The 19750-nt window shown below is 39.5% G+C and overlaps 1 protein-coding gene, 1 long non-coding RNA gene and 1 other non-coding gene across 9 annotated transcripts in view; 2 read left to right on the forward strand and 1 right to left on the reverse strand.

Moving 5' to 3' along the window:
• Positions 1 to 19750, forward strand: part of LOC146455898 (uncharacterized) — a 51106-nt gene that overhangs the window by 13643 nt on the left and 17713 nt on the right. For 6 of the 7 annotated variants that reach the window (XM_085093695.1, XM_085093696.1, XM_085093697.1 and 3 more), the window contains 3 exons: positions 5240 to 5531; positions 11744 to 11881; positions 16585 to 16728. In XM_085093695.1, coding sequence (XP_084949821.1) covers positions 5240 to 5531; positions 11744 to 11881; positions 16585 to 16728 — 574 coding nt within the window. Of the gene's footprint in view, positions 1 to 5239; positions 5532 to 11743; positions 11882 to 14222; positions 14357 to 16584; positions 16729 to 19750 lie in introns of those variants that run through there. The other variant, XM_085093699.1, reaches the window with a different exon arrangement.
• On the forward strand, positions 8460 to 8541 carry Trnas-gcu (transfer RNA serine (anticodon GCU)). Its single transcript has one exon. It is a non-coding gene; the product is annotated as a tRNA-Ser (tRNA).
• Positions 12995 to 15229, reverse strand: LOC146455900 (uncharacterized). The gene is made up of 2 exons (XR_014858926.1): positions 14899 to 15229; positions 12995 to 14350 (listed from the first exon to the last, which is right to left on the reverse strand). It is a non-coding gene; the product is annotated as an uncharacterized LOC146455900 (long non-coding RNA).

The raw sequence follows: 19750 nt of genomic DNA on the forward strand, positions 1-19750 counted from the left end.
AAGATCAGAAACATCTCGAGAATAACAAAAGCTATCAATATGCAATATGACTAAGTGTTTACTTTGTCGCTACCGAGTTTGCATTCTTCGTCTTGCTTATGTTTGTACCCTAGCTAGTAATGGCCATAACAATAGATGTCGCCACGCATTCACAGTCGCGCGAGATCCTAAACATTTGCAGTAACCCATTGATCACTCCGGATATCTTAGCCAACAAGTTACTGTTTCCAGATTAGGTCGTCGTCTGCAATGACCATGTATAAACCGTCTAAATGCTACTCATAAATTCGAGGACACTAACAATATCTAGTCACCTTTAACTTCCATTGTAACAAGATTGTAAATCAAGAGACTAGCTTGCATTGAAAGCTTGATGAACTCGAACTTAACCACCACTAATTTTTCTTTTTAAAAGAAGCGTGCTAATTACCTTCCATCGTTTGAAGGATCTATACACACTGTCTTAAAAGAGCTGTTGATTCAAGCAACAAAAGGGAAATAAGTACGAACAAGAATAAAAACAAAACAAGGTGATGTCTAAAAAAGAAAAAGTTGTGAAAAAATCGATTTCTTGAGTTAAGCATGCACTGGATCATGCTTAACATAATAATTATTAATAAAGGGTTACATAATTAACGTACGTGCCTCTTGCTGTATTTCTTTAATGGATCGAAATTAAAGCCTTCGCGGTTTTCATTCTGACACATTTTTTCTGCGTATCAACGACATAACCTTGTTAACTTTTTATCTCAAAATATAAGGTTATTAACGGATTGGATCTCCTTTTTAGAACCGGATGAAATTAAATAAGTAATAACAATTTCAATGAAGCAGGACACTGGCTTTGTAGCTATACTTCAGTATATGAATGAATCTTTTGTTCCGGATACAATGAAGTACTACTTTAATTGAAACAAATTGAGTAAAAATCTGGAATGGGTTTTTTTTTATAGTCTTTTAGGGTATAATTGTGCAAGTTTTACTATAATAAAGTTAACATCGCCCTTTAAATCGTTTCCAAACAATACTCAAGTATTGTTTTAACTTCTCTCGAGCGGTGTAATAACTTATACTTATTGTTTGCCATTTAGTTTTCAAAACCACGGGACCACCTTCCTTTTGTAATAAAATCTCACACGGAAAATAACAAGCCAGTGCTTCTAATACCAACATGCGAATTCCATTGTTTTACGTTGAGTTTAACTTCGAACGATGTTGCATTTTTTCATTAGCCACGTTTTGGAAATGAGTCGAGCTTTTTAAGAGCTTATGTGGGATCTCGCTTCTGTGTTCAGCCTCTATTAATATTTGCACTATGGCAATAAGAAATGACATTCATGCCATCAAAAGAGACGCTTTTTGCATATTCAATTTACTCGTTTAACGATTTGTTTACGGACTTCACAAAACCTCGACTCTCGCACTTAGTACTTCATTTACCCCCTCCAACGTTTGTTCATTAAGCACAAATATTAAATACGAGAGCCGATGTTTGTTTTTCGCTGCTCTGTAATGGCGGCAAGCATCCGAATGTGCACGGCAACAGAGCAGCTCGCTTTGACCATAGTTGGTAGACTATGCTTTACGAAATCGTGTTAATTTAAGCCACATTTTTTATTCGTATATCAAGTATGCTACACCTAGTCTATAAGACAACTTTGTTCACGTATACGACAACCACTGAAGCATTCCGAGGTCGTGCTGATCTCGAGCCCTCGGGGAGGATTAAACCTGTGCTAATCCCAAATGAATGAAACAAGCGGCCGGCTTCCTACAAACATCTAGACATTTCATTGGCCTGTCACGTAATTGTTCATCAAGAATGATTTGTTTGCTGAAGTAATTTAATTCCTGCTCCGGAAGGGCTTTGTCGGTTTCATTTTCTGTCCACCATCTCAATGGACAAGCCAAAACCAGTACCTGATGCCATCAACTGTGCACGATCATTAGGAATAAAAGGGCGGGAAAATGTGGACCTTGATCTTTCCAAGGTCTATTTTTCGCCGTCTGCTCTGTCTGTCGGGTTGGGACAAGTTTGGCTTGGATCACTTTAATTTAAATATCAATTCTTAACGAAAAAGGGACAATTTAGCCTCCGATTCTTCAACATTCACGGCTATCATCAGTGATATGTTTGAAGAAATGATTGACGTCCAGTCGTCACCAAATCTTATCAGAAACCTCAGAGTGAGAGATTCCAAAGTTGGCAAGAGGAAAAAACGGAGGAGATGAAAAACTTGCATTGTTTGCCAGAATGTTCTGTAGGCTTCTTTGTGGCATTTCTAAAGTTCAATTCAATTCAATTCAATTTATTTGCCATTAACAAAAAAATACAACATAAATATAGTTGGCAGTTTGCAAAATATAAAATATCCTTGAGTTCCTTACCATTTCCGCTGTTGACCACCATATCTGAGTTCAAGTCTCCGATCAGTAATAACATTCTTTCTTGTCAATGAAATTTTATCGTATTGCCCACCTCAAAACGAAGACAAACTTTCGCATCCAAATTTGGTAGTCAACCATTACGCATTTAAGGTAACCCTAATATTTAAAGCCTGCATGCCGCACACTTGAGGAAAGAGCTGAACAAACTGCCTCGCGAAGTGAATGGCTCAGCTGTTTGGTTGCCGGAGTTTTCGTGAGTTTTTCGCCTCGCGAGGCCGTGAGGAAAATATCTGTCGTGTTTGATATTTGAGATTTCGCCTCGCGAGGCGAAATTCTCACGAAAACTCAACCGCACACTTGAGGAAACAGCTCAGCTTTTCGCCTCGCAGTGCCTCGGAGGGCAGTTTGCTCAGCTCTTTCCTCAAGTGTGCGGCAGGCGAAACCTGTTTTCCACTGAAGATTAGAGACTGAATGTAAAGCGAAGACCAGAGATTCTGAAACCAGACACTCATTAGCGACACCGAAGATCAGTGCCAGGGCCAGAGACTTAAAAGCGAAAATGTGAGGCGAATGGCAAGAGAGACTAAAGCTTAGATCTGAAAAAATCTGGAGAAACGTAACAGGAAAGAATCACTTATTATACCCAATCACTTTCAGTGATTGCTTTGAACCTCATTACGAAAGCGAGGCTACAATGTAGGTGCAAAGGTGCAAAGCTTTTCAATTTTCATAATAAAACTGTGCAAGAAGCCTCGCTTTCATAATGAGGTTCAAAGCAATTCCGAAATGGCCTATTGATCAAATAGAGTTAAGGTGAAAAGGGAAAGTTTCCAGAATTTCAGCTTACTTTATTTTGTCACAATGGAAAGAAAAGTTCGTCAAACATGATGAAAGTAAAGAGATATATGTAAAAAAAAAAAAAAAAAAAAAAAAAAAGAAACGGCTAAAGAAACTCAGTCAGAGCCAATTTCAATTTCTGGATAGCCTTTTCAGAACTCTCTAATGCACTTCCATCCTTGCAATCCTGGCTGCTGTCAAAGTAATTCCTCTGTTTTTGCTATATACTTCTTTTGTTTTAATTTGACTTGCTTTGTTTTTGGTTTTCTGTTGAATTTACCCCAGACAGCCCAATATACACTTCACAATGAAGAAAGAGGTTGAACATAAATTAAATATTTTGGATACTCTGATAAACAACAACCACTCTCCTTCTCCCATCGTCACTGTCGCAAAAACCAGTAGACTGGCACCCTTCAATATCTATTTTCACTGGACCCTGATAACCTGCAGCTGCATTGGTTTTTAGCGTTGGGAGCATTGTTCTGTTGTTCGTTCTTTTGTCCTCTCTGTACCAACCATGTAAGACGTTGCAAATGCTGCTGATCGCCCGGCAAAATTTTGCGCTGTAGCATCGTTTCTTCCAGTTACGTTTATACGTTTGTTTCAATTGGCAAAAGATCATGGACGTTAGGTAAGTTTAAACTCAATATCATGGCGGAAACTTGCCCGTAGGTTAGCGAATGGGTCTTGCAATTCGTCATGGCCGTCGTTGTTCCGAACATGAACTGCTCTGAAGAAATTAAATCAGCCAGTCTCAGTTAACACCTCAGTAGAGTTGTACTGTAAGTTCAAGCCCACATAAGGTTGGTCTTCCAGACTTCTGTTTATATCTACTTCTACAGTTAGATAGTTTACCAAGCATTTTAAATATAGTTCGCTCTTGTGATTACTTTAATTTTGGCCTGAAGGTCTCTGAATTTACTGAATAACCAATAAGGTTTTAGTGTCACGAGCCTTTTCACTGTTAACTACAATCGATAAGAAAAGCAAACTGTAATTTCTTTATTTTCTAAGCAACCTATAATGGCCGAAGGCTGTTGTTTTTCCTTGCACGTGCATAAACTATAAGCGTACGGTCAAGTGTGTGCTTGGTAACGAGAGAAATCCTTGTTGAAGCAACCCAGCAGAAAAAAATTATTTTTATAGTGGAAGTACACTTAGCAAAAGACGCTACTTGCTACTTCAAAACGTTACATTCTTTTACCAATTTGTACACCTCGTTGAAGAAATATTGCCTGAAGCAAACTTTCTTCCCTGAAAACAAAAACACGGCGACATGGATTACGGTCTTGAGTCAGGCTGTGTCGCGGCGCCAGGCTAGTTACAGGGCGCCAAATCAGGTACCCTATAATTACTGAAGTATCTTGGATATGCAGCCTAGTTTTGAATCAACACCATTTGCCTTTTGAAATCCCAACACACTAACGCGTCGCCATGGCGGGGAACACGTTTTGCATATCCGAAGACGTGATGAAATTCGCTTGTCCCTGACACAACATTCATAGTGGCAAACACCAACACCATTCATTCGCCACGCACGATGTATTATACCATGTTGTTAGCAATGCATTGAGGACATCTTTTGTCAAGTCCCAAGTGTAGTGACGTCACTATATTGTTTGAAAGGGTTACGTGGGTCCAAACAAAAATCCTGGAATTCCATCTACTGGTAATCTTAGCGCGGTCTTCTAAGGTTAACCTTGTGGTGTAGGAGATTTTATGTCAACTTTTTGAAATATTTATTTTGTTACAATGTCATCTGGCCATCTTGAAAGTGAGCATAGGACAATCCCAAAACTCTTGAAGTTCGAGGTCGCCAAAGTGCATGCCAACGGCTACAAATCGCTAATTGAGTTAAGGTCACTTATACTCTTATATTACGTTTGTAATCCTTCAGCTCTGTCCCATTTCTGAATTCAGCTCCCAAAGAATATCTGAAAAATGGGAATGTTCCATTTACTGGCAATTGACTACAAGCTCCTTACGTGTAATTTTTTTCTTACCAACACAGATTTCAGGGTGACGAACCAACCGTCTTGCCCTCTCTTGAGCAACTTGCAGAAAAACCGAAGGAACCTATCGAGAAGCCACCGCCTCACTCGCGGCCTCTCAGGCGCTCGCATACGGATCCTACAGACCTACTATGGGTATTCCGCCGAAGAGCTTCTTTATTAGCTCAACAAAATAATCAGGATCGCGCTTTGCCGAGACGAAAGAATGGATTCAGTGGACCCTGTCAGACAGCAAATGACGGCTACTGCTTTGAGGCAATTCCAGAGTCAAACGAAGGTCTTGTCGACAAGGTATGTGCAAACATTACTCGGTAGTTACTCTACTACTTTTAACCATAATTTTAAGTGTATCATAGACTGGGTTCTAAGTGTCTGTTACTGCAGAACAGAAGGGTTGAAAATGAAGCTGGGTTTTTGTACACTTGTATGAGCATTCTTGAAAGATCTAACAAGATTATGGATCTATTGTTTAAGGCATACTGTCAGTCTCGTGTTTGAGGTAATTTAGAGTAAAAGGGGTCGATAAAATAACGTATTGCTGAGAATGACTAAGTGACTATCGAAGGCTTTACTTCCTAAAGGGATGGGAAGTAAAGATAACATTCAAAGCATACAACAAATGCGAATATATTAAACAAGAATTGTCAGGGGTTGAAGAAAGCGGACAGAACTTCCGGACCGGTCTTTGTTCATTAGCTGCTAATTAAGATGTCAAACGTTTTGAGTGCAATCCATTAATTTGTGATTACCGCTAGTTTAGCTTAAGAATTCTAACGTTCTGTGTTGGAGCTACGGTGGTATTGAGGTATGGCATATTGCTGAGAAATATTAGCACCTAGCGCCAGAGAACTTATCAGTCCTACGGTTGAATAGTTTTCGGGTGCCATGTCATTGTTTGTAATGTAACTGCTGACGCTTGTCCTCGACACCAAATTTAATAGTGTTAATTTACAATGTGTATTGTATACAGCTCGGAGTATCAGTGGTTCACTTCAAAACAACTTCTCGACATTCCGGAGCCGAAGTGATTTTCAGAGCTATAGTGAACTGTGTGAAGACAATTAATGCTAATCTTTCTTGAGCATTTGTTCGTTGTAATCCTAGATGTGTTGGCTAATGTGTTTGCGGATACTTATTGTTGTTTGCCTCATGACTTGTAAGCTTTTAATCTACTGTCTTTACACGGCTTGTTTCAGAACGAGCGAAGTCACATCAGCTATATCCGGCCCTCTAAAGAAAAGAGATAAAAATATTTTTCTAAATCCCATCGCTGAATACGATTTTTAACCCAACGCCGACACTACGATATCCGCGTTTTGTGATGAAAAGCCACTCAGAGTGAAGCCATTGTTTCTTAGAAACAAGACCGTCCAATATGCGGGTAAATTAGGCACCGTAAAGGATTTAAAAAGCTGACTTTTTGAAAGTTAAAATTTGCTTAACTGAAACGCTTAACCTGCAAACTAAGTGCTTTGATCAATCAGCTAAAGAAGTGAATTGCCTCTTCTTTTTTTTCCACCTAGCCTAACAAAAGAGTATTGCCCATCTTTTCTCTAGTGCTAGAGATGACAAGAAAAATATACAAGATTTTACCTTCAGAACTGTCGCTAAATTATTTTTCACCCATTTTCTCTATCTTTGTTACTAAGAAAATTGATGCTCAAATTGCAGCATCTCTTACTTTAATTGAAATAATTTTCCTTTTTCCTTTTTTAACGTCAAGTTCTGAATTACTGTCATGTCATTAGCACCAGCTAAAGGACGGAGTGAAATGCAATTGTTTGAGATACGAAAACATGGTTTACAACATAATAAAAACTGAAAACAGCACATTACAAGCGTTTGAAAACAAAGAGAGATCGAGCGATTAACCCATAAATACGATCTAATTAACCCAAAAATACTATTTTCTAGCCCACTGAAGGAAGAACGCAAACCATTATGGCCTTAAAACATCGGAAAAGTTTGATTGTGTTTTACTGCTGTTTGTCTTGCTTGCACTGATAGTTTTCTTTTGTACCTTTTTGTCCTGCCTCACAAAAGTAATAGCGCGGCTTTATTTATCGCAGTGGGGGGCCTAATGTTCCGGCTCAAGAGGATTGTTCTTTCTATTATTCCTTTTCAAGGTTGGCAGAGCGCTACGCCGACCTATAAAGCGTGCCGGCTAAAAGCAATTTCTTGAATTATTATTATCTTTTGAAATTGTTACTTTAGAAGGTATGAACGCTGTTTGAAATCAAAGCGAAGAGAATTTTTTCTCAAATTTACTGGCCGTAATAGGTTACATGGCACTTACATGAAAAAGTAGTTTGGAGGGACGTTTTTGTACCACGTTCTGATGAGCGTTAACCAAAACACAAATATCCAAATATAGGGATTGATTCTACATGTACAGTTAATCATGATTGTTAAAAACTGACTCATTGGATAGCGCAGTTCCAGAGTTTTGATTGGTTTAGCGGCCATGGTATATGAGTCAGTTATACCATGCCCCACAAATATGGTAAGAGTACTCGTCAAGGGGAAAAGGAAAATAACACTTAATCAGCAAGATTTAGCAAGTTTTCGTGGTTGTTTTTAATACAACAATTATTTCACTCGCGTGGAATAATTGTTGGAGTAATAAGTCAAACCTATATTGAGCGTAATACTCTTATTGCCCTTTATAAATCCCAATAGTGACCAACATTTAATTTTTCCTTACAATATCATTAATTGATCAAATTATACTGGTCTTGAGACGAAAGGAAACGATTACCAAATATAAAATACAATGATGTTTGAACAAATTCTCCCAATGTTACCATAAAAACACACGGAAAACAGTGCCAATAGTATGCATCTGGATATGAAATTATGTTTTACATGTTTTGAACGTCAATTGTCGGAGACCCGAAAATAGGCAGTAAACACTGTTTATATACAAAACCTCTATTAAATTCTCGTCTCTGTTTATTTGCTGCGGCCACCTTCATGCTGTCCCCACGAGTGATTTCTGTACTTTCCACACCATGATCACACACGAATGCTTCCGCCTGGCCTTGCACAGGTTGTAGCTCAGTCGATAGAGCAACGGTTGATCAAATCCGGAGGACGTGGGATAGATTCCCGCCGGAGTCGAAAATTTTTTTCTTTGCCTCTTGTGGTCTCACATTTCCCTTCCTAGTGACACGCAGTTGGAAACTCATAGCACTTTAACATTTCATCGAGTTGTGTCTGGACGAGGTGGCCGAGTGGTTAAGGCGTTGGACTGCTAATCCAATGTGCTCTGCACGCGTGGGTTCGAATCCCATCCTCGTCGAATTTTGTCTCTTTCCTTTTTCTAAAACTTTTTCTTAATTTACTCATATAAAGTCATTAGGTACTTTAAATTATATAATAATTTTTTGGAATTCATTCATCCATCCATCCATCCATCCATCCATCCATCCATCCATCCATCCATCCATCCATCCATCCATCCATCCATCCATCCATCCGCAGGTATTCTATATCTTGTTTTTTATGGAAGTTTAAATTTTGATAACCCGAAGAAAAATCTTCCGACACTGGAACAACGAGCCGAACCAAACCCAAACCAGGAGCCCACGTCATGGGCTCCACACCATTCTGACCCCAAATATGTCAGCGAGTGAGGGATTTGAACATGCGACACATTTATGTGAGGCGAGTGCGCTCACTGCTAGCCTGAGTATCAGGTCTTCCTAAGGGGAGGGGGGAAGGGGAGGGGGAGGGGAAGGGGGAGGGGAAGGGGGAGAAGAGGAAAGGAAGGCCTGACACAAAACTTTTCAGAAGTTTGTGTCGAACGTTCGAATTTTGGACGTTGGCGCTGATTGGACGAAACACAAAAGATTACGTCACACCGCCGGAAACAAAAATTATCATGATAGACTAAACAATCCGTTCATGTTGTCCTTCAGCAGCATGGTTAAAAATATATAAAAACTGTTCAATTGAGGCCTTACACTGCTGTTTAAAAACTAAAAACAATCCAACTGTCGCATGTTTTGTATCTTGATATCAAAGGTCATTTCTGTCATTTCTGGGTTACGAGTATTGCGTTTATCGCCTGTTGGGCAACCGTCGTTCTTATACCCGTTGAGGCATTTTATTTGGGTTTGGTACGTTTGGCTTGTTTCAGTGCGTCCGGTGACAGTACAGCCTCTCAAGTTAGGATTTGAACTGTTTAATAATCTTTATCCGGCCGCCTATTTGTTTTCGTAGCTGAGATCTTGTATTTCTTATCACGGCTATTTGTCTTTTGATTAGTTACGGCTGCGTTTTTGTCATCACTTCTTGCCATCCTGAACTGTGAGATTTGTATTTTCCTCCTGTAATGAAGCTGTATTTAGTCGCGAATTCTGCTCAGTGGTGCTCAACAGAAAATATTTTGTTTGGAGAGTCTTTTGCAATGGAGCTGTCTGCGTAACTTCAATTCATATCTCTCACAGCGGTCATCGCTGATATGACAGTTGCATGACCGGAAGTTATTTGGATTGGCTACTATTTACGGCGAAGCGTCATGCTCATCGAGGGGGCGGAATACTCGTCTCAATGCTCTTGTGTCAGGCTTTTCTTCCCTTTTCCCCTTCCTCTCTTCCCCTTCTCCCCCACCCCCCCCCCCCCCCTCCCCCGAAAAGCCTAATACTCAGGCTAGCTCACTGCCCACTGCGCCATTCCTGCTGTACCTAACTATGGTAACAATTTATTCTGAGAAAAACGTTTGTAAGGGTGAAGTTGGGATGTGTAGCAAGGAGGCATTCTGGGCTTTCTGTGGTCAGATCCCCCCAGTCCCTGGAACGGCCAAACGCTCTCGCCTCTACTCCTCCTACCGTAAAATGCTGGCTATAAGCCCTACGCTTATGCAACTTTCGAGACAGGCGTTTTGGGTGGACTTATGAAGGGAGGGGCGCATATCGGGTGGTGGGGGATTCAGCTGTGTAACCAACAAAAACATTCATAATGGTATTACCATTATAAGTTAAGTACAAGATAGCACCATAGCGAATTTACCTCTTTCCCCTACATGTAACCCTGGTTCTACCTTTTGAAAAGGGTATGTAAATCTGAATATAAAACCATAGAAATGAAAGCTATTAAGTACTACTTTTCTGTGATGCTTTGTTGTACAGGGTAGTTGTTACTCATGAGTTCGCACAGTGTGACTATTCAAATGTTAGCTACTGAGGAGTACGTTTCTAACCTTGAACCCGCGTTGTGCTGACGTTATGCTCAGTCGGCGCGCACCATTGAAAATATGGTCTGTTTTCCTTGATGCTAAGCCCAGCCAATAACTGAATGGCCATTTTCTCCAAAACGAGCACGTTGACTCATCTTTTTTATTACATTACTCGAAATATTACGAAGTAGTGAACAACCTCAGGAAGTTTGAGAAAATTTTCACGACAACGTTTATTTCGGGGAAATAACGGTGTGAGCCCGGGGAAATAAAGGGCTTAAACAGACAGGCACTTTAAACTAGGAGGCATCAACGCCGTGACACAAAATGGCGGAAACCGGACGTTTTAAGGATAAAAGAAGAAGGTAGAGTTTCCATCGGTCGACCGATGCAATAAGGCATTGAGATATGAAAGACTGGAATGAACCCAGAATGATAGACCTTGGTAAGAGCCATTTCACTCGTCTAGTAGGTAGTCGGTGGATTGATTGGATCAAAGCGAGGTGTTTCACTTTGTTTCAACTGTTGGTTCTCTGTAATTTACTCATCGCTGAGGACTTTGCATTAACGTTCCAACTGATGATCAGTCCACCATGACATGTACAGTTGATCTGTACTTGAAAAATGATAATCAACCAGGAGAATAGACCAGAATACTGGTTTCCTTACCAGTGGACTAATTGATCTCGATTCGCTAAATGAATTTGGCATGAACCAATTACAGGCAACTCTCGCCTTGCGGACACCTCGCTGTTACGGACACCCCGATAATACGGACAGCCAGGATCCCAGCAGCTAAATCCCCGACAAAAATAAATTACAGGCATTTGACTGAAATAACTTCCCGCTATTACGGACTCTCGCTATTAAGGCCACTAACTCGCGGTTCCGAGGGTGTCCGCAATAGAGGGAGTTGACTGTATTTCACGCAACAGTTATATTATTCCGAGAAATTCAGTCGTGCGTGAGTTGTTCCCACCATCGTCTGCCTGCACAACAGAACAATTACACATTTGAATAAGAAATTACGTTGTCATTGCATTGGGTTGATATGTCGTGTCCGCCATTGTTACAACGCCCATGAGCTTTTGTTTCAGCCAGTAGCCTTGGGCCTAGACTTGACGATGGTTGCGTGCAGTCACGAGGGCCGTGCATAATTGTTTGTTGCGAGACCCGTTGACGGAGAAACAAGGAGCAAATGGTGTAGTTTGTTTTCATGATTAATTTCACTTGGCAATTGTCCCACAATTAACACGATTAGGACTCACAAGCAGAGTACACCTGTCTTCACGATCGATTGCTCATGAACGGTGTTTCCTTACAGACTACACAAGGCTCGAGGAGCGACAGTCATCCGTCACAAGGCATTCAACGCAAAGAATCGACGCAGTCGGAGAAGGGCCACGAATCTAGCAGTGACAGCGAAGCAAAAGACGATACACATAACGAATGGACTGCCATGGTAAGCAATGATAGCTATTGTCTTATTAACGTTCTCGAAGTCATGACACATGAGCTGTGTAAAATGGAATCCTATACAATCGCGTTAAAACCGGCCCGATGGATTTTATTCTTCTTCTTAGTCTTCACATTAACAAAAATTGCAGCGTTTACTGTCGGGATCTGTAATTTCAAATTGCCGTTCATCTCTTGTTTTTCTACTCTTAGAACTGATAAAGAGCTTTATATCCCTAAAAGTAAACACAAAATCGATTAATGCTCTTAACTTCTACTTGGGGAAATGGGAGATAAACACTGAACATTGCTTTGCTGCCTTTTGTTCCCGGAATGGTTGCAACGTGTGAATATTTCATGAGTAAATTAAAAATGGAAGAGATGCTTTGCCAGTACTTTAACCGTTAGGAGAATGACTCCACTTTTGATACCGATAATTTATATATTCAATTGAGATCAATCAAGGCGATAATAGACTTCAGATTGGCAGCGATTTCTCTTGTTTACTTTTCGATGTGTCTTATAGCTTATTTGGATCGTTAAGGGATTATAATAAAAACCTTTTTAAACATTAATTTACAAATCCATCATGCAAATGGGCAAACAAACTGGCACATGAGATAAGATGCGGGTGCTTTGAAGGTCGCTACGTTCGTGACTAGAAGACGTTGGACTCTTTTTCGCGTGGATTAAATGTCTTAAGGGTGATGACGTCCGATGACGGAATCAACCGGTCACGAATAATTATATAATGCAATTGCGTTTGAAAATGTATAATAAGTACGACGGGTGCACTTCAAGCTAAAACGATTTTAGCAAATTTTTTAGCGTTCAATGTACTTGCATGATGACTCTTAGTGAAAAAATTTCAGGTTTTATTTTGAACGGGAATTGAATTGTTGGCATATTTTAGCTTCAAAATTGCTCAAAAGTTTTCGATGCGTGTGTTATAGGAAAAATTTTTGTTCAATCATTAATTAAATTGTACTGTACCATGTTTCATTTTATCAGAAATAGTTGTATCAAGGAAAAATTGACCATTCCCTTCCCGAAGTACTAAAGCAGAAAGAAGATAAAAATTACGAAAATCCTTTTACTTACTACAACAGTGCCGGACAGCTGAGAGAACTGCTCAGTAGCTTTTATTTTACCTGCGACACTTTAGGATTTCAAGGCATGTTCTGAACTAAGGTGACGCCTCATTAACTAAGTCATTAATTTGCTCTTGGAGTGATCGATCGGTATAGTCAATTAAATCATAACCCTATCGATTGCGTTTTCAAATAAACAAACCCAAGACATGCATGACCACATATATTACAGTTTTCATGAAACAAGATTCTGTATAAACCATGTATGGACGATTAGCTGTAAAGCTAAGTGATTACAGGAGATCATCCGCATACATAACGGATATAGCTATATTTCGATCTATGAATTCAATCAACAGGAACTAAAATAATTTTCCAAAAAAAGAAATTCGATGAAAACATGCAGCTCCATTGAAAAGATCAAAAGATGTGTTAAAGACATTGTGCTGATATTGAAGACAAAGGCATTCCCACGCAACAATATCCCTTTGAGAAGCAAACATCATTGTTAAAAAAAGACAACACAGTCACTTAATGACAACTTTAAGAATGCCGACAAACTCTAAGGGCTGCACATTTTTGCACTTACCGTAGCTATAATAACGTTTACCGCAAAGTATAGTGGTTAAGTTATCTAAAACATGGCCAGTGTGAGCTTTCTCATTCGGTCACCATTACTGAAGTTTTATTTTTACAGTCGTATACTCCAAATTATTTATATCTTCTCCCCTGGGTGTCGAAAAGACCTCTTGAAAATCCTGACATAACTTCGACAACCCTGAATCACGAGATTCAACCCGGCACAAGCGGCCTTCTTTTGATAAAAGTGTTTCCTGTTTTCCAAAGACATAATGACCGAGAAAGTTCCGTCAACAGCAAAACAAACTGAGCGTCATCTTAAGTCAACTTGACGTACTTCAGCACTTGTTTCAAGGACCAACGAAAACGCAGTTTGATGTTGTGTTTTCCTTTGGTACACAAGGCGCTGCACTTTAGTGAATTCCATCGTTGCACTCTGTGGATTCTATTACAGAGAACATTGTCGCTGTGCAACTCTAAGATATATTAGTCCGCATCGTCTGGCATTGATGTTGGTACTAGACAGTGCAATTGCGATCCACGACTGCTGGTCCAAAGTGCGCTTGAACCAGTTGAAACACAAACAAACATTAGTGAAGCAGCAAGGAGGCTCTAAATGCTCAGGGACGATCGATTCTCAATTGAATTAAACACCTTTTGAATCACATTCTAATTGGCTGTGGACCTGGCTGAATCAGCAGGGAACATTTATCTGGATTATGAGCTTCTACCCGGGCTTGCACCGAAGACGGCAAAGCTATCCTCGTGCGTTAAGGACGTTAAGAACCATATCTGATCCATCTCACCTTCAGGTAACATAAATGTATTATTTATCCCTTCAATACTAGTTTGTGGAGAGCCTTTGTCTCAATCAGCCCAAATTTCACAATTCTGTTCTCAGCACTTTATATGCAATTAGTTGCCTATAGCATTCTTCTTCGCAATTGCATGTGAAATTACCAGGGCCTGTTTAAAACAAAAAGGCTTTGAAGACTGTTGATGTAAGATGCAAATGACAGGAGAGTCTTGTGAAGGAATTGCCGGAATAACAACAACTTTATGGAAACACGAAACTGATGGTATAACGGCCGATGTTTGTGAGGCATAATGTACATGCACGAAAAGGTGTCAAGGACAGTTTGGCAATGTTTGCCGTACCCAGCTAGTACAGCCGTCTTGTAAAGCTTCATAAGGAAAAAATTAACTCTTGATTTCAAGGCTTACACAGCTACGGAATAGGTTACTTTATTGTCAATCGTGCATTCTTCTCATGAAGTGAATTCCTACCATTTACCCTTAGTTCGTAAATAAAACTAACGCCGTCACTTTGTTAAAAGCTGATAATGTTAATTACCTTCGTTTGGTGCCAATTTGGATGTTGTTTCATTCAAGATTTGGCCGCATCTTAACAAGATAAGACAAATACGAGGATGCTGTCCTTTGGTGTTGCTAGATCGGGGCTTGGTAAAAAATCTTCCAAGGTGTTTGTTGTCACGCGTTTTACACATGTCAAGAAGACACTTGAAAAATATCTCTGCCTTCAGCAAATTTTATTTTAACCACTTAACTGATAAAAAGGCTTTTTATCAGTGAAGTGGTTTCTTAATTCATTACCTCCTGAGTACCGTCATGAACATATTTGCTAAGTTGTCTTTAATTTCCCGCTGAAGAAAAGCTACAGAATAATAAACCCACAGAATAGTACCCCCTGAGTAGATTTTCTTTTGTTATAATGGTTACACCTTTTTTTCTTTTGGATTTCATCCAAAGGTGGAGTCAAGGTTTGAAGTCCAGAAAAACAAAGTAGAACGAACTGAACAACTGGACTATGATGTGTAAATTTACATTAAGAAATGTCACGCGAATAGTTATGTCCTTCTAGAATGAGTCACTCAATATTGAGAAAAAACTACTCGTAATCGTAGTTCGGATAGCGCAAAGTTTAAGTGGCCATTTTCGTTAGCGCCATGTGCAATGTTAATTTCTCAAATTCCGAATTTTTTTGTTGCTTATCACTGATCTCAGACACAGAGGTCGATAAATTAAAAAGCATCTGTTTGTCCATTACAGTCTTTAGCCGTGTTTGTTTTATAACTTGAATGCGTCTTATGTCAACACGCAGCATTAACATGAACTGAAACCAGCTTGAAACTTCCAGACTATAAACACATCACATGGCAAGGAATTCCGGTCACAACTGCAGTATCAGTAATTAACCCTTTAATCCAACCATATCGATGGCTTGATCAAACAAACAACTCATAGGAATAAACAAAATGATAGCCAAGAAAAAAAGGTCTAAACTCTTGATACTGTATTCAAGAAGAAATATATTGGGGATGGTGGGGAGAATATGCTTGTTGATAACTTTACGTTGGGTAAAGCTTGACGAATCATTTTCGATTTCTTCCAAATTTTGATAGAAATTATGATAGCTTCAAGGAAATAAAATCAAAAGAAACATTCAATTTTTATTTTAATAGAAGGTTTAATTGCAATATTTCCGTTTTTATAGAGTTGTATGCAGTCGATACGTTCTCAACCAATCACAACTTCTGATTATTGTTTCTTTTGTTTAGCATTACTGGTTCTACCGTCTTCTTTTCCATTGGTGCACCCTCGGTATTTTAAACGGGGCATTGTCACAGGGATATTTCAGCTGTGTTTTGGCCCCAACTGCACACATTTTTGACAAAATGTCTTTTCTCAAACATGACATTGCTTATTCTGTATTTTCTAGTTCTTGTGACCTCCGTGAAAGGAAGGAGCACTTCCGAAGCAATAACGAAGACATGTGTCACCAAAAAAATCTGTGTTTTCTGAGCTGGAAAGGGTTATACAATATAACCATTTAATTTAGTCCAAAATGAAGTTAACTACGCGCGCACACGTGATTCCGAGAGGTACGGGGTTTTGTCCCAAGCGGTTTAGGAGACACTTGCATAAATCCATGATCCAAATTCTTGTACCTCCTTTCTCTCTTTTTTCTTGTATACTAATGTATGGTGGCATTCTAACGCATCCATCTGTTATCACACAGCCAGTCAAACATGATGAGCCTCGGCGCAAGATCTCTTGTCCTGCGTATCGCGTCGGTCGGAAGGAATCCGTTGTGGCAGTGCACGCCAATCAGAGAAGAGCTAGTGTGGCGGCTCCACGGCGCATGAACAGGAGAGGAAGTGAGGTGAGAGTTTACACTAAACGGAAGTCAGTTGAAATTAGCCCTTATAATAAAACGCTTTTAACGGTATGTGAAAAATATAAGTCACATGTCAACGACTGGCCCAACGCCTCTCCACAAGAAAATTGCTTAGCTCATCGCGAGTTCCCCTGTAATTCAATGGTCAAAGCATTTGAAAGGTGTGGTGAGTTGGGACATGAGTTCGAGTCTCACGATTTTCTCCATGTGGTCTTCGGTGCGCCCGTTCTTATGAACTGAATCCAGCTTACTCAATAGTTTGTAGGAGAAAAAACGATAGTGAACTTTAAGCTCGTAATGAAATGAAAAAAAAAGGTGCAATTTTCATTATATCACGGGCTTGGGAAAAAAAAGAAAGAATCTTGAGACCCCGACGGGAAGTCGAACCCATGTCTTCTGTACACCGGTCAGGTAATCTAACCGCTATGCAAAGGGAGTCTCCTTATGCGCTAGGCCATATGCTATGTTCAGTTATGACACATGTCCTTCATGCTGCTACAATAGGATCAGTAATGTCGAAAGCGGCGCCCTGTGTGATGGTGGTAAATTCTAAGCTTGTTAATTAATGAAATGACGTGGATGTAATATTTATCATGTCACCAACTAAGCGCGCTCTTCTCAGTCTCTTTCGCAGTTTTCTCAAGTTTTTGAAATGAATATAGTAGCTGGTTCTCTCAGAGAGAAGGAGACTAATACACGGCATTTTTTAGTATTTATATTCTAAAATACAGTCATTATGTTCAGTTCTCAGTCGCAGAAAAAAACCTCTAAACCGCTGTAAAAAAAGAACCAAGGATTAGTTGAAAACCCATATCATGCGTTATTGAGTTTCATATATTTACACGCCGGATTAATTGCTGTACAGGATACAGCTATAATCTCCTCAGCTTCATGAAGTCATGTACTCCAGCCTATTTCTCATCATGTAGTTTTCGTCGTTTTGACTGAAAGCACAGAAAGAAACTGGTTTAGTGGGGTTTATTCGGCATAAATCAACCGATGGCAGCCGAAGAAGCAGTACCTGGATCACTTAAGATCGAGCAGGCTTGCGACGTGAGTTGTCGGCAGGGAAAGGAAATTACTCGGCTTTCTTTACTTTAGGGTCGTAGTTGAAGCCGACACGCTATTCAACAATACGGTATTTGTATCATTCCCTCTGAATGAGCCGACTTCTACATCAAAAGAAGACCTGATTCCAACATGCACTACAATGCGCGCGGGCACGTTAAATAAAGAATGTATGTGCGATTTCTTTGTCATGCTCGTGCTACTTTTTAACTAGCAATGTTAGGTCGATTAGAAAGTAATTACGGAAAAGTGATCAGAAGATTTTACTAAGAACTACCGGATAAATTTTTTTTTGGAAAAATTTGAGGAAGAGTTCCTTCTTTCCTTTATTTTATTTTCTTTCTTTTTTTTTCATCCCTGCTGACAACGAAAAAGGAAAGAAAATGCGATGTTATGTTACGATAATGAGAAATCAAAGATTTCATCTTACGCAAATGCAGTTTTATTGCCTTTTGTTTGTTTAACTGAACTCTGCGTAGTTCCTGTTATGCCTCTTTTTTATCGTACAGGCTTTTGTTTTTCAAAATCAACCTCTTTTGTCAATAAAAAGACAAAGCGGTTAACCCTTAGAGTTCTCGCGATTTCAGCGCCACCGTTTTCCATTCAACTGGACGGTCCTAATGCAACCGGATAAATTAACACGTCTTGACTAAGAGAAACTCAATAAGTTTTCTCAACAAAGCACAAATTTTGAACAATTTCATCGCTTTTAACCAATTTCCGCACCGGCGGAGGACAAATAGTATCTCTAAACACAACAATCGATGACGTCGTCACGGCGGTAACTTTGGTTGGCTCGCGTCGGTTGTTTACTAATTGCCTCCTTTGTTTAAAGATAATCGTTGGTTTGGTTGAGTACACCACAACTTTCAATTTTAAATTAGCTCGACTGCTCTCTTGGGAAACGTGTTGTCTTGGTTTTCAACCCCTAGGGATCAAATAAACAGTGAAGAGGTTTATTCAAATATTTGTGTGTTTGCGAATTTGAATATGAAGAATTTGGCTTTCGTCGGCCATGGATAGCCCAGTACATATATCCTTTGTTCATTATCTGTCTAACGCTACAGAGTGGATTCTTGACGCTGTGTTGCTAAGAGAACCAACTCAAGATGATTTTCAAGTAAGGAATGGTAGTTATTGTGCTTTTTTGTCAACCATTCTTCACTGAACACGTTAGAAGGCTATCATACCATATTTTAGACATAATAACGTTTGTTAGAAATATATACTTTTGATCAAAGCTGGCCCACTCTTCGCTTTCTCAACAAGCAGCTTTTTAAGCCGTTATCGAAAATGTTTAGAGAAGTGTATTGAGTTAACTTGGCTTAATTCATGGGCAAATTCGAATAAGCTGCTGACCTTCATATAAAGAAGAATCTGTTCAGTTAAAAAAAACCCCCAGGATCTTTCACAATGGCCATTTTCAGTTATTCGACTGCAACTCGTTATACTTGCATTGCACTTGTTCTTACCATGTGATACAGATACGTTTGTCATCAAGATCCTTCTTTCGCAATTTCGTTCACCGTTCTTTGAAACCGAGAACAAAGGCTTTCGAATAAAACAAAAACATTCATATTTTCGAATAAAGGGAACAGATCTTGTAAGGAAGTGTAAATAACGTGTTAGCGGCGGGTCATGCCGCTTTTTTTAGTCCAAGAAATGACCCTTCACAAAATATATAACAAAATGCGGTGGTCAAAATTTGTTTCGTTACCTGAAGCTGCGCCCTTGACATAAAGTGTTCATGCATTTGTTTGCCAAGTTTTCTGGGCTAAAGAGGCCCCATGGGATAATACTTAATGTTATTATAGTCCTCAATGATCAAAGACAGTGCTTTTGCTAAATTAAAGTGTACTTTGGTAAATGGAAAAGACTATGCATTGAGCAATAAGTTTGCTATGCAACATTTATGCATAGTTCCAGGGTCAAACCTCGA

This window comes from Pavona decussata, unplaced genomic scaffold (genome assembly GCF_977016875.1).
Source record: "Pavona decussata unplaced genomic scaffold, jaPavDecu1.1 SCAFFOLD_266, whole genome shotgun sequence".
NCBI classification, from domain to species: domain Eukaryota; kingdom Metazoa; phylum Cnidaria; class Anthozoa; order Scleractinia; family Agariciidae; genus Pavona; species Pavona decussata.